Here is a 14,505-nt window from a genome sequence, read left to right as displayed (position 1 = left end):
CTTCGTTTATAGACATTAATTATAAATATTTGAATTGATTAGATTTAATTGGTAGAAAATAATTTAAAAAATAAATAATAAATTAAACTATAAGCATATATTATATTCTTAATAAGTTTGAAATCTCTAAAAAATCTTACCTTCGAAAAAAAGATAATACTATATAATTAAAATTAATTACTACTTCATTAGCCGATTAATTTATAAGTGAGTAAATGGCGCGAGTACATTAAATGTTTGGTAGCAGAATAAGACCAATCTCAACTAGTACATCCTCTATTCATAAACTAAAGTGGAAAAAAATATACTCCCTCCGTTTTTTAATATAAGTCGTTTTAGAATTGTGCACATAAATTAAGAAATCATTAATTTTTTATATTTTCTAAACAAAAACTTCATTAATTATTTACCTAACCACAAATCAACCAATAATAAAATATAAGGTATATTATCATTGGTCATATAACATTAAATGTTAATAAATTTTACATAGAAAACCGAAAACATCATTTAATTTAGAACATAAAAATTTCTCTAAAACGACTTATATAAAAAAACGGAGAGAGTATTGATATGTACTGAGGAGTAAAAAAACTAAAAGGATTCATGGATTATAATATGTAATCAACATGGGAAGTTAAAAGATATATTGATCTTGTTACAGTTCACGTGATTGTTCTGAAACGTGGAAACCCAAATATTGGTTAAACATTTGTATATCATCCGGTATTTTAAAATTACTAAAAGAATATTGTACTCCTTCAAGATTATTCTATCAGAATAACGACCACAAACTCTTTTCAAGAACAGTAACACTCCAAAATTTATATTCATTAAATATGAGCGTATATGAAAAACCTAAAAACACTGTTATCACAGTTTCTTAATCTCGAATCTCTAAACACACATTTATACATTGTATGTAAAAATAATTTATACTAAATATTAATTACTTTAATAAATTTATATAATCGTGATGGAGTAACCGGTAAATAAATGCACAGATGCGAAATGGATGTCTTTGGGTAGTTGTCAAATGTCAATGTGTCATGTGGGATTCACATGGCAAAAGAAAACAGAGAACATCTGCTAACGTTTTCTGATTGGTTACTTCGCAAAATATATTCTACCATTTTCGACCAACCTTGTATTTGTATATTTGTCTTTGGTCGATATGTTATGTTTGCGTAGACCGACGCATCCTGGGCCACATGACCATGGTGCACGGGCCTCCGTTGCTTCCACGTCTCAACTATTAATATTTTTTGTTTGGGTTAAATATTAATATTTATTCGTAATGGTTTTTTTGCAGTATGACCATGGTTTTTTTATACGTAATGGTTGCAATTGAATTTTTATAATATGATTAGTTGTTATACATGTCATTCATTCCAGCATATATTTGCTACAGCTCTTTTACCATGTTAGTATTATAAAATACAATCATCATAGATATACGACTGTACATTTGGTTGGTTGAGTATTGGTGGAAAGTAATAATAGTAAAATTATATCAGTAACTTTCACATTCAAAAAGTAGATATAAATGAAGACATCTCTCTGGTAACCTAGAGAACGAAGAGGAACACTATGTTCCTTAGCATTCCTTAAATTTTTTAATATTCACCAGGAATAAGTTTTCTTTTTTATTCCTTTTCGTTTTTTATTTGTAGAGAATTATAGAACAAATATATTTTTTATTAATTTTGATAAGGAACCATCATTCTTCAAAATTTATTTCTACTCATTTTTTTCTTATCCATTCCTATTGTTTGTTTGATGGTTACCAGTCGCACCTATCTGTTTTTCGTTCACTCGTATTCTTACTAAGTTTTTTTAGGTTGAATCTTATGCCTACAACTACAACCGAAAGCTAAACACCTCTTTGTAGTAAAGAACACTAGGCAGACAAAGATCCCATAGTCACATTTTTGTGTTGGAGACCAATGGCATTATTTTCTTCGTGGAATAGTATATGTCTTGATGTTTGAAACTTTGAGGACATGACGTTACGTTTTTCAAAGAGCTTTAAGCTCTTCTCTATTATTTCAGTATTATAAGTAATTTTGTATTCGATGAATAACAAAGTTAAGTTTGAAGTTCGATTTATGTAAGTAACACCTTGATATGTATCTAAGTTTTTTTTCACTACGTTGTATGTGCCAAATCAATTAATCTTGCATCTATTATTCAAAATTCAACTCGAAATCATTCAATAAGAAAAGGTCTCGCTCTGCCTCTCTTGTATACCATCCACAAAATGTCGCCATGGAATGAGGAGTCGAAGTTGGAATTTTTCAACTTTCAAAGTTGTATATAATTCAAAGACAAAAGGCCGAAAGCTATTCTTGTCTCTGTAGAAGCTTTCTCCAACACAAAAGTTTACCTTTATATTCGTTTTATCAAGTAAAGAGTTTCTAATGTTCAAAAAAATAAAAGAAGAAGTAAAGAAATTATTTCTTTCTTCTTGTTAGTCATGAATAATTATATAGAAACTTCACGTATTTTCCTTTTTTCAATTTCACTTATAAAACCTTTGATATAGTGCCATTTGTGACAAAAAGGTCTTTTATCAAAAATAATAAAAATTATGTATGTAATAGCACTATGGTTACATTTAAATAAAAAAATATGTTGCAAACTACATTTTTATTAAATTAATTAATGTAGTTTCCATGCGAAGAAATCAGTTAGTAAAAATTAAAAAAACAAGTAACTAGAAATAATAAAAATTGACTATAACCTAAAGATAGTGAGAAATAATTAAAGTTGACTTCACTCCCTAAAGAACACACCCAACAAATACGCAAATCAAAAATGCAAACCCAAATACATAATATGATTAGTCAGTTGGGTCGAGATTTCTTGTGGGTTTGGGTTGGATTAGGTTTGTTTTTTGTGTTTTGGGTCGACTTTTCTTACTTGTTTAGAATAAATTTTATACTTTTTGGGGTGTTACTTAGAATCAAATATTTTCTTTGGATTGAAGCAGGGTTTCGTAATATCATATTCATAAACGTAAAATGAAAATTACGGCCTAGAAGCCCATGCATTAGAAGTCTGGTCCAGAACATAGAAACACAAAAAAAACGGGAAACTAAACTGATATACTTTTGGTTTTGGGCTTGACCCATTATAAGCTTGTATTGATAAGAGTTATAGAAACGGTGGGCAACCACCATTTTTTTCTTATTACATCTATATTATTAAAACTGAAGTACCTTTGGTATTGTTTGGAAACATGAATAAAAATTAAAACAAGAACTGTTTAGAAACATAAATAGCAGATTAACTATTTTTTTTTAATTTACATATTTAGCCATTACATTTACAATAATTAAATACTTCCTTTTTGTATTTTTTTTATTTACAGATTCTGCCACTGTATTTAAAATCAATTTATAATTGATTAGTTATAATAGTTGTTGTTTTTTATGGTGAAAATAAAAACACAAACTGAAATATATAGTATATAACTATATATTATATCAAATACTTTTTAAACCCTATTTAATTTAGTCAATATAAAAATTTCGAGAGTTCAATTTTCAAGAAAAAAAATATATCATAAAATTAATAATAATTCTTAGAAAACTAATGCAAAAATTTAAAATTTTAGTATGTAGTTTCATTTTAAAATAAATTAACAAATAAACAACAGATTAATATATGAATAGTACAATTACATCAAATTGTATCAAATTATAATTTTTTTAATATAATATTATGCACAAATAATAAGAATTATTATCAAACATCTATATCATAAAATAATATATTTTACCCTATATGTGAATTACAAAACATAAAAAACATACATGAGATATTTTTATAAAACCAGCGGTTTATGAATTTACGTTGAACATAAGTTAAATCAACCACCCGCGCGGGGGTGCGGGTCAGGTTCTAGTTTTTATTATGAACCAATCATTACCTTTTTAACATTATAAAAAAAAAGATTACAACCAATTTCTTTTAAAAAAGATAATAACAAAATATTAGCTTTAAGTCAAACTTTTTTTTTTCTTTTAAGTCAAACTTACAACCTAAATTCTAAAATAAAAACCTAAAGCTACAACCTCATCTAATCAAACCCTACCGATTAAAAATTATGGGATGCATAATTTCCTTTACCCTGTACCGAGTCGATCCGCAAGATGAACCTTAAACCAGGAACATGTGATATTTTTGTCTTTTAATGTGACAAGAAAATTGGTGGCAAAATTGTACTAGTTGATTTGTTTGGTATATGTCCATTTCAAACATTGCATCACCGCTGTTCACACAATCACTCATCATGCACCTATATTACATGTATACTTCGTGGGAATTTATTTGTACTTTTGTACCAAAATATTATCTCTTTTTTCCTTAATCCAAAATTTAACAAATAATGTAAAGTGATAATGACTTACAAAAGAAACATTTAACAAATAATTCAAAATGATAATGATTTTGACTTTAATTACAATATGACGATCTATGTTAGCGTTCGTATGAAATGGTTAAAATTTATACATTTATCTTTAGAAGTATCCAACGAAATCCAAATAAAGTTGATAACAATGTCTTGAATTTTGGGGATACTCACTACTGAGTCAGAAACAGATTTATCAAAGTCTCCCTAGTTTATTTTATGGTCACAGCTTTTTGATCTTTATGGTGTTGATGAATGGTTCCCTCCTACCTGCTCACCACTACTACATACGCCAGATTTTATTAAGTAACACTAAAAGATATACTGACGGATACAAAACCGGCATAAATCAGAGAAAGCCCAAAATAAAAGAAGCATACAAACATATCATTTGTGTGAACTGTAGAAATATCAAGTTCTAGGATTCCCATTATTTCAGCATCTACCTGAATTTTTTATTCACGACTCACGAGAGCACAAAAGTAGCTTTTCGCATTAATAAATAAACAATGACAACAATAGAATAAAACCATTTCATTTATTCAAACTGCAAAAAGGCAAACAAAAAATGTGTTACACACACTAGGGTTTTATTGTTCCATACCTTCAACATCTTAAAAGATAACACGTAAACAAATAAGATATTTTTTTCAAAAAAAAAAAAAAAAAAAAACAAATAAGATATATAATATTCAGTATCTAATTAATGATTAATCGATCATCTACTAATTATCTTTTAGAGGACAATCAATGAAGGAGTTGATTTCATGACCCAAGCAGTTATTGTTTAGCGTCTCCGTTCCACGAAACTCGAATTCTGTCGTGTTGTTATTGATTATCTCATCGAATAGCTCGTCTTGAAGATTCTCCAACCCGGCCATGAAGAACATCTCTTGATCACCATGATCATTGTCATTTATTGTGTAGTGAGACATTTGTAGAGGTGAATTAGTACAAATGCTACTACTACTAGTGGTCATGGAGTTCAAGTGTGGGGATGCGTGATGATGATAAGAAGACGAAGCTGCATCATGATCAATATCAAGCCAAACCTTGTTTTGTTCCCAAGAAAATGATTCCAATACCGGAACCATTCTTTTTTCTTCCATGGCGAAGGATGTTATTGATGGATCCACCATTTGGTTGTGTAAGGTTTGGTGCAACGGCGGTTTCGCGTTCTCATCATGAAACATTAGGATCTGGTTTTGACTAAATGATGATCTTTTCGATGTTGTTTCCGGCTCGAGTCTGAGACTAAGTTGTTGATGAATTGCCTTCCCTTGCTTGCTTAATAGCTTCTTTTTAAGCCTTGTGTTCCAATAGTTTTTGATATCATTGTCTGTTCTTCCTGGTAATTGTGAAGCAATGATAGACCACCTTCATCAACAAAATCTAATTAATATACACCAGTTTTAAATGCCGCGTTGTATATGAAATTTCACGAATCATGGATATATATATATTATAAAGAAAGATGTATATATTATAAGAATAAGAAATATAAATAATAAACCTGCTTCCAATTGTAATGTATAGGCTGCAAATGATGTAATCTTCTTCATCAGTGAAGCTTCCATGCTTTATGTTAGGCCTCAAGTAATTAAGCCATCTCAAACGACAACTCTTCCCACATCTCTTGATCCCTTTTATGAAAATGTAAAATTGTTAACACTATACTGTGACAAACTATATTGTATATGAAACGTAATACAACTTAAAGTGGTTTTATACAAATACCGATTTTGTGAGGGAGGGCAATCCAATTGTTGCCGGTGCCATGTTTTTCAATGTAGGATTTAAGCATGGCGTCTTCCTCCGGTGACCATGGCCCTTTCTTCACCACCGTCTTATCACAGCACGGTGCTCTTCCCATCTTTTAAAAAAATAAATATATTTTCTGTTCTTACTCAATGGGGTTTGTTGTTGTCAAGGTACCACCTATCTTTCGTAGTGCTATCAATATGTATATATATATCAGGAAACTTAACAAAGAATGATGACAAGTGGATTTCTGTTTGTACGTATACTTATAGTGTGCAGATGAGGAAAAAGGTATCAGAAGAATCGGTCTCCTAAAACTCAAATAAATGTAAAAATGAATAGGGTTTTATGGGTACTTTAAGATTATTTCAAACAAGGAAAACTTTATCAAAGTAATGGTATACTAATATGTTATAAGTATTTTTAGGAAGAAAGTGAAGAAAATATATTACATAAAGAAAGATATAATGAAGAAAAGAAAAGAGACAACAAATGGCATTGTTATTCCCGCATGTATGTTATTTCAGCATCAATGTGTGGTAGCAGGTACTTTTTAATAATGGTTATGTTATAGTCCATCATATATATCCTCCGCTAATCTATTTGGTTTGATTCAATAAACAAAATTCGTTGACCAAAAAGCATACATAATCCATATAGGAATTCACCTTCCAGAGAACTAGGTGAATGAATTTGCTTATTTCTTTCTTAGCTGCTTATCGATATTTTGGATTGTGTTTTTAAGTCAAAACTGTTTCACTATGTAATTATGAATTATGTTTGAACCATCATAATCTTCTAGATGAAAAAGCAAATGGCTGACTTGACCTGAGACGCAAAGAGTAATGACAATAAAAATTCAAAGAACGTTTCATTCTTTGTATATTCCAGTTTACAAAAAAAAAACAAGTGGTTGCAAGAAAAAGTGAGAGAAAACCACAAACAAAATTTAACTAAAAGACCGTTTTCAACACGCTATTGAAGAATCAGTCTTCTCGACGAGTACAAATATCTTGACGGAGTCAAGTGATGTCAGTGTAAATTATATAATCAGTTAAATATAAACTCGTAAGCAAGCTCATACATGATACGTCTAAAATTAGATTCGTTCAATGGATGATATTAAGATGTAAACGAATACTGATTTTCATTGCAGAGAAAATTTGAACTGATCCTTTCTATTTCACGATTAAAAAACGTAAATATCCTCTAGTTGATCATGATATAGTGCCGACACATCTAAATGAGTAAGACAAATTAAGCAGGTACGACTTTTGAGTTATTGACTTAAGTATTTCAAGCTTTTTTTACTAATCCACGAGACAATTCTTGGATTAGGTCTTTTGGGCCAACAATTTACTTTTATTTACAGAAGTAAAGATTGATCGTGATCTTTGTCTTTTTGGTTTTCAAAGTAAATCGAAACTTAATGATTGAATCGATATGCATATATTCCTAGCGTTAAACAAAAGTCATTAGTTAGAGAAAATCTGTAAGCATCTGAACTTCTTTCTTAAATAGGAAATTATTCTGCTAAACTTTAGAACAAACAAGTGAGATTTCAAAAGATTAATGACCTAGGAATTGTTTTATTATTATAAGTTTGTAGTGGTGTGAGTGGTGTTGTTTTGTAGACTTCGTTTCTCCTCATCTCATCTGTTAACATCTTTTTATAAACTATATATACAGATGTTAATAAAATTATATGTGCATAAAATTAATTAATAAATATCCATATTAAATATACTATATAATTATGTCAATATCATTTAAATTTAATAATATAAAATAAATAAAATGGTTGTTTTTACTTATTTACCAATAAAAATTATTGTAAATAAACAAGAGTGATTATTATGATTTATGTGATTACTCTAATTTAACTATCACTTCTATATAAATGAGACAATTTTAAGAGCTTCTAAAGGGTGTTACATGGGCATAAATATTCCCCACCAATCATTTTGCCTTGTCAGTACGGGCTGGATCTCAAACCAATTTGAAGTTCCGGCCCAACCTTACCCCATTCCGGCCCCATTCCTACTACCTCCTTCCCGTAATCCTAATCCTCCACTCTACCAAAAGGCCATCGCTTTCCCAAGAAGGATGTATCGATCGTAAGACATGGAAGCGGCTCCGACTCCCTCAGTTTTTCACCCTATATAAACTCCTACTCATATTCTCTGCTCAACGCAAAATCACATAAACCCATAAAAGCATCCGGCGCTGGCTATCAAAGCAGCTAATCTCTTCATCTTCTTCTTTACTTTCTCTTCAAAGATATTTTCTGGTATGAGATAGTTGATATCATGTTTAATCCACAGACTAGAGGGATCAGATCGGATCGGAGTGAGTAGAATCAGAAATATGCATGCGTCTACGGCGTCAGTGTCTCAAGCTGGAGTTGGCTCTTCTTCTGTCATCTTGAGCGAGTCGATGTCTCGGTCGCTTCTACTGTAGCGACGGCGATCATTTCGATGGCGATTTAGAGTCTGAAAAAACTGATGACATGTCTGAGGATGACGAAAAGGAAGTAGACGGTAAAGCGGCCATTGTTTCAAAGGACACTTAGATCGTGAGGGTTCTTGCTCAAATATTGTCTCTGATACAATATCTAACTTTTTCAGGTTTGTGCAGGAATATTACATACATACCGATGCATCTTCAGTCAAATAATGTCTTAAAAGCAGCTACTCAAATAAGTCTCTGAGGTAAGCATTGTTTTATTTGTTAGAAGAAGAGTTGTCAGAATGTTGTGTCCTGCACACTGAAACTTTAGAGCGTGTCTACTATATTCTTTTACATCCCTTGGACTTAATAGTCTCATGTGTACAGTTAATTCAATCGGTGGTGAAGGGTGTACGTATTAACCAAAAAAGCTGTACTTGAACAGAACTGGAAGAAAGTTAAGACTGAAGAATGTACTGTTTTTTTTTTTTTGAACACCAAGAATGTACTGTTTATTAATTGTCATGCACCCTCTTTATTTTTTGCAGTCTCTGAAACCAGAAGCAACTTAAAGCGGAGCCAGACTATTGAAGCACATCCTGCTTCATTTTCTCAGTCTAAGGTAAAGTATGTTGTTCTTTTGTGAATTCATTTCAAGTCTAATATTTAAATGTAGTATGAAAAAAAACAATATTAATGATATGTACATAGGAATGTGAATCCTTCTATTCTTATTTTCTTTGAAATCAAGAGCTTCAATGCTGGACAGATAACAGCAAAGTCATTTAGCTTGGTGCACAAACAGGTTAGGTTTCTCCACTGCTTGATATTTTCATGGTTATTTTGCATCTTTCGCTACATTTGTAGGAAATAGTTTTTTTTTTGCAGGAATACCATCAGTTTCAAATAGGCAGGCAGATCCCTTTTTCCCAAATGCATGTTTGTAGTTGCATTACAAGTTAATTTAACTTTTGTAGTTTCTGGTGAAAAATCATAGCACATTTTTTCCCCACAGGTCTCTCACAATTTCACTTGGTATATGTTATCACTAAGCTTGACATGTTATTTGTATACAACTTAGAGACTGCTTCTGCTAATCTACGGAAATCTGATAAGTCCACACCCAATTTTCTTAGACTTTTGAAGCTTTCTGAGTTGGAGGGTTTTATGCCAGTTGGACAAGTTCTTTTGGCTAAAAATCTACAATAATACCTTTTATTAGTGGTCCAATGTGCATAACCTTATTTTTCAGTTTTTCACAGTAGAACTATCTATTTCAACTTGCCATGTGAAGAACACTATGCTATTGTATAACAGTTGAACAATTTCGAAAATCTGATTTGTTTCCTTGGTTCAGATGAGTGGACCTGTTCTCTTGCTGAAATATTTATAGTTAACGAACAGAACACAGTCTTAAATTTTCCGTTCTAGAAAATTTTTGCAAAACAATTTGTAGCTTTCGTTTCTATAATTGACGTGGTTTTTAATCTCTTCATTTTTTTTTAAATGGAGCAAGATTTTTCGTAGGTGTTTCTTTTTTTGCTGCAGTGTATGTAACAAAATAGAAAGAGTTCTTTCCCCAAAGAAAATTAGAATTAAGCTCAAAAGTTGTAATGCATGTGCATCAGCAGAAGTGCTTCAAAGTTCAAATGTATCTCGCATGGAAACAACAGGTCTGTAAGACATTTTGACCTCAGGTGATGATGATGATAGGTGGTAGGTGATTTTAGTGGCAATGATAATGAGGATAGGTGGCAGGTGGTGATGTTACAGTTGGTTTGTTTCTTGGTTGTCTCGATTAGAGACACAAAGAATGGCATGAAGCTTTTGATATACACAACTTTGCTATGTAATCTTTAAAAAAATTTATATCCAAATCTAATTATATAAAAGAAGGTTTGCTCTCTCACTAGAGAGACACGTAGGATGCCACATAGAAAAACCATCTCAGGGTGTTGTGACACGTGTCCCGACCGGTGTTGCGCTGCGTTTCATTTAATAATTTTGTTAAAGTACTGGGCTGCGTGTTTCGATTACCGTTTTGATACAAATTTGAGCCCCATAATTATTGTCCCATCTTGCATTCGTTTCTTCTTCCTCTTGTTGTTGGTTTCTGTGATTCACTTCATCTTCCCTCAGTAAATAGGTTCTCAGTTTTAATTCAGTTCTCATTTAATAGATTCTTTGCTTTCGTCAATTCTCTGAATCTGTAGCTATAAATAGATGTATTTGCATCTGTAGAATTTATCATTCTATTTTTCACAATCATATTAATACTGAAACTTCTGCAGATTAAGATGGCAAGCTCCTCTGTGCTCCTCATATATTGGGTGTAGATTCTGGTTCGATGTTGTAAAGAATGTCTAGATTCGACAATCTTCGATATAACTTTCTGTCTTTTGCTTTTGAGAATGAAGGGACAAAGGATAACCTTTAGTGGGCAAATTCTTAACTATGAGAACACAGTGGCACAAGTGGTGGAACTCCTTGGAGATGAGAATACTGCAGCTGATTTACGATGATGGTTTGGGAAGCAATAGCTATCTTAATAATTATTCCATGTAAGTTTTCTCAACCCGTTTTAGTCTGTTTCAGCAATATATTTGAATGAACAGTATTATGAACATGGTTTGTTCCAAATCAATATTAAGTTTAAAGCTTAAAGATTCCTGAAGAAAATATTCAAGTGTCATAAAGTAATTTGCCTAGGATTTCATGTCGGTTATAAAGTCTACATATTAGCTATGTTTGAGAGAATCGGGACTTTTGGAAAAGCGAATTCGAGATTTAGAGATATGAAAGCGTCAGTAACAGACTTGGTTGCATTGAGACTAACAAGAAAGTGAAAAGCTACTGGCTTGGTCTCAACGAGTTTGCAGATTTGAGCCACGAAGAATTCAAGAACGAGTATTTCGGGCTCAAGACTGATATAGAAAGAGGCGATGATGAAAGATCCTACCAAGAGTTTGCTTATAAGGACGTTGACGTCGAAGCTTTGCCTAAATCTGTTGACTGAAGAAAGAAAAGAACCAAGGCTCTTGCGGTAACCTAAAATCTTCAACTCTGATGTGTTATAGCTTTAATTTTTTTTTTAGATTTCTTTTTTGAATTGTTATGCAGGAAGTTATTGGGCGTTTTTGATAATTGCTGCAGTGGAAGGTATAAACAAAATTGTGACAGGAAACTTGACAATATTGTCTGAACAAAAACTCATAGACTGTGAGTCTGTGACACAACTTACAACAATGGCTGCACCAGAAACGAAAACGGCGATTCCAACAACAAGAGATGTTGTCTCATGGATTACACTTTTGAGTACATTTTCAAGAACGGAGGTGTTCGCAAGGAAGAAGATTATCCTTACTCTATGGAAGAAGGAACCTATTAGACGCAAAAAAAAAAATTATGTTACAGCGAAAAATGGATTAAATTGGTATATACTAATTCTCTTTGTTTTAAAACAGGATGAATCTGAAATGGTGACTATCAATGGGCACCATGGGCACCAAGATGTACCGAAAAATGATGAGAAAAATCTCTTGAAGGCGTGTGCTCATCACCTCTCAGTGTCGCTATTGATTCTTTTGGTATAGAGTTCCAGTTCATAGCGGTGAAAGATGTTTGAAATATTGTGTTTTGGTATATGAAGGGTGTCTTTGATGGGCCATGCGGTGTCAATTTGGACCTTGGTATTGCTGCAGTTGTGTATGGATCAAGCAAGGGTTCAGATCATTGTGAAATTTTTTGGACCAAAATAGGGAGAGAAATGTTGCATCAGGACGAAGAGGAACACTTATAAACTAGAGGCTCTCTGTGGAATCAATAAGATGGCTTCTTTCCCCCACTAAAACAAAGTGATAACATCATTTTATCTTATCTGCATTTCATCACTATCTTCGTAACAACATGAGATTGTTATTTTAATGAATAGAAATGTTGTAACAACTGTGAGCATTAACCAAAAATACGATTGGAAAAATAGAGAGCATTATTAAAATGAAAATTATTTTTGGACAACATTAAAATGAACATTGACGCAGTAAAATTTTTTTTAGTCAAATAAATATAAATTGGAAGCGAAACTAAATTAAACATATCATAACATTTATTCACATTTTTAATTACTCTTAAAATATAAATCAATAACTAAAAAGTTATAGTCACAGTAAAAAAATACATAGCTATAAGGCTATAACAATAACAAAGTTTTTTTCTTTAAAAAAGATAATAATAGAGATTCAGGAAAAGAAATATGAATATATATCATTTGTAAAATATATCACTACAACGTTGAAGTAACTAACATAAACATTGTGAACCTAACATTTTTATGGTTTTAAGAGAAAAAACAATATAAAGATGCACAATAGCTTCCTTAACATGAATCATCGGCTTCCGTAACACTTCTCACACTAGCATTTGCTCTACAAACAACTATAAACGGTAGGTTTGTTGAAAGTAAAATAGAACTAAATTATAATGTGTGGTTATTTATCATCATTCTAAGTTTTCAACAAAGACAATATTCAAAACATAGACATGAAAAAGCACGATGAAGATATAACCATCAACATTTCAACCAAAATATAAGAGTTATCAAAATAGATAATATATATATATATATGTATATATATATATATAAATGTATAATTGTAACATTAAAATTTTGAATGACGTATAATTGTAATCTTTGGTACTATAATTTAAAGATTACTTACAATTTAAATTAAACTAAGTATTTTGAAATATTCAATAAAATTTAAGATTTATTATATAATTTTAAAGTTACTAAACCGCCCGTAGGACGGACTTGCCCTAGTATACATAATAGTTACTCGCTTCTCAATCATTCAATATATTTATATTATTTTGTATAATACGTAATACACACAAAATAAATAATAATATGTAAAAATAATTTGTGTCTTTATCCTCCCGGCGCAAGACGCGGAGTTAATCGTATATTTGGAACCAATTGTGGTCTCCTATACTCAAGGCGTATATGTGTAAAACGGTAAAGCTGTAAATGTAAAACGACGTCATCACTTGCAATTTCGAATATGTAAAGGCCAATTAGAATCTCGGTCATATATATGGGTTTTAAATTATACAGTAAGAGGCCTAATTCCAACAGCTTGAAAGATTGTAGGCTATTATGGTTTGAACGTGAGCCTTTTTGATTTTATTAATTGTGGACCAAAATTTTACTTCCGAAACTTTTTGCCACCTAATTTCCAAATTCTCTAATGGTTCAAATTTAATTTATATATTACATTTGGGCTATGTTTATATACTTCGGCTTCATAATGCGGCCTTTTTCTAAGTAAAACTAAAGCAAATAAAGATGTAGGCAAGAGATAAAGTAAAATGACAATTCTAATAATAATAACTGATAGCGACGGCTGATGTAGAAGAAGATGTGTACCAATTATCAAAAGACATTCGATGTGAAAATCACCATCAGGAGTGAGGACCCAGATATCTTGCAAGATCTTTGGTTGCGAAAAATAACAAAATTGCACTGTGTTTCTTACGAAATGGAAACTTTTTCATTTTCATCTTTCTCCTGGTGTTACGTGGGATCCATAATACCGGTCCATATAATATATTATTTTACCTATTACCCAACCAACATACAAACTTACCTAATTGTAACCACGTATCAAACAGAAAAAAGTTTAAAATAACATGACGTCTATGGTTCTGAATGGTAAAAGCAGTCCAAGCATGACAAATCAAGTGGAACATGTAGATCAAGCGAGACAAGTGCAGATCAAGCAGATCATACAGGAGAGATGCAGATCAAGCGAATCATGCAGACAAATCAATTAGATCAAACAATTATTATAGTTTTGAATGATAAAAAACAGTCAAAACAC

At 31.4% G+C, this 14,505-nt stretch overlaps 1 protein-coding gene and 1 long non-coding RNA gene across 5 annotated transcripts; one reads left to right on the top strand and one right to left on the bottom strand.

The window, feature by feature from the left end:
* Positions 1-4,936: 4,936 nt before the first annotated feature.
* Positions 4,937-8,187, bottom strand: LOC106426789 (transcription factor MYB87). The gene is made up of 3 exons (XM_013867521.3): positions 6,155-8,187; positions 5,931-6,060; positions 4,937-5,794 (listed from the first exon to the last, which is right to left on the bottom strand). The coding sequence occupies exons 1-3, from the start codon at positions 6,288-6,290 to the stop codon at positions 5,143-5,145; spliced, it is 918 nt and encodes a 305-aa protein (XP_013722975.1). The 5' UTR covers positions 6,291-8,187; the 3' UTR covers positions 4,937-5,142.
* Positions 8,188-8,600: 413 nt separating this feature from the next.
* Positions 8,601-12,597, top strand: LOC106426827. 4 transcript variants are annotated; one of them, XR_001285380.3, is made up of 3 exons: positions 8,601-11,669; positions 11,747-11,785; positions 12,091-12,597. It is a non-coding gene; the product is annotated as an uncharacterized LOC106426827 (long non-coding RNA). The 4 variants fall into 4 exon arrangements; XR_002654950.2 differs by having other exon boundaries at positions 8,607-10,772; positions 10,918-11,669; positions 11,747-12,597; XR_007318212.1 differs by having other exon boundaries at positions 8,869-11,187; positions 11,506-11,669; positions 11,747-12,597.
* Positions 12,598-14,505: the final 1,908 nt, after the last annotated feature.

Source organism: Brassica napus, chromosome C1 (assembly GCF_020379485.1).
Source record: "Brassica napus cultivar Da-Ae chromosome C1, Da-Ae, whole genome shotgun sequence".
NCBI classification, from domain to species: Eukaryota; Viridiplantae; Streptophyta; class Magnoliopsida; order Brassicales; family Brassicaceae; genus Brassica; species Brassica napus.
The sequence above is the reverse complement of the archived record's forward strand: the minus strand, read 5'-3'. Positions and strand labels throughout refer to the sequence as shown.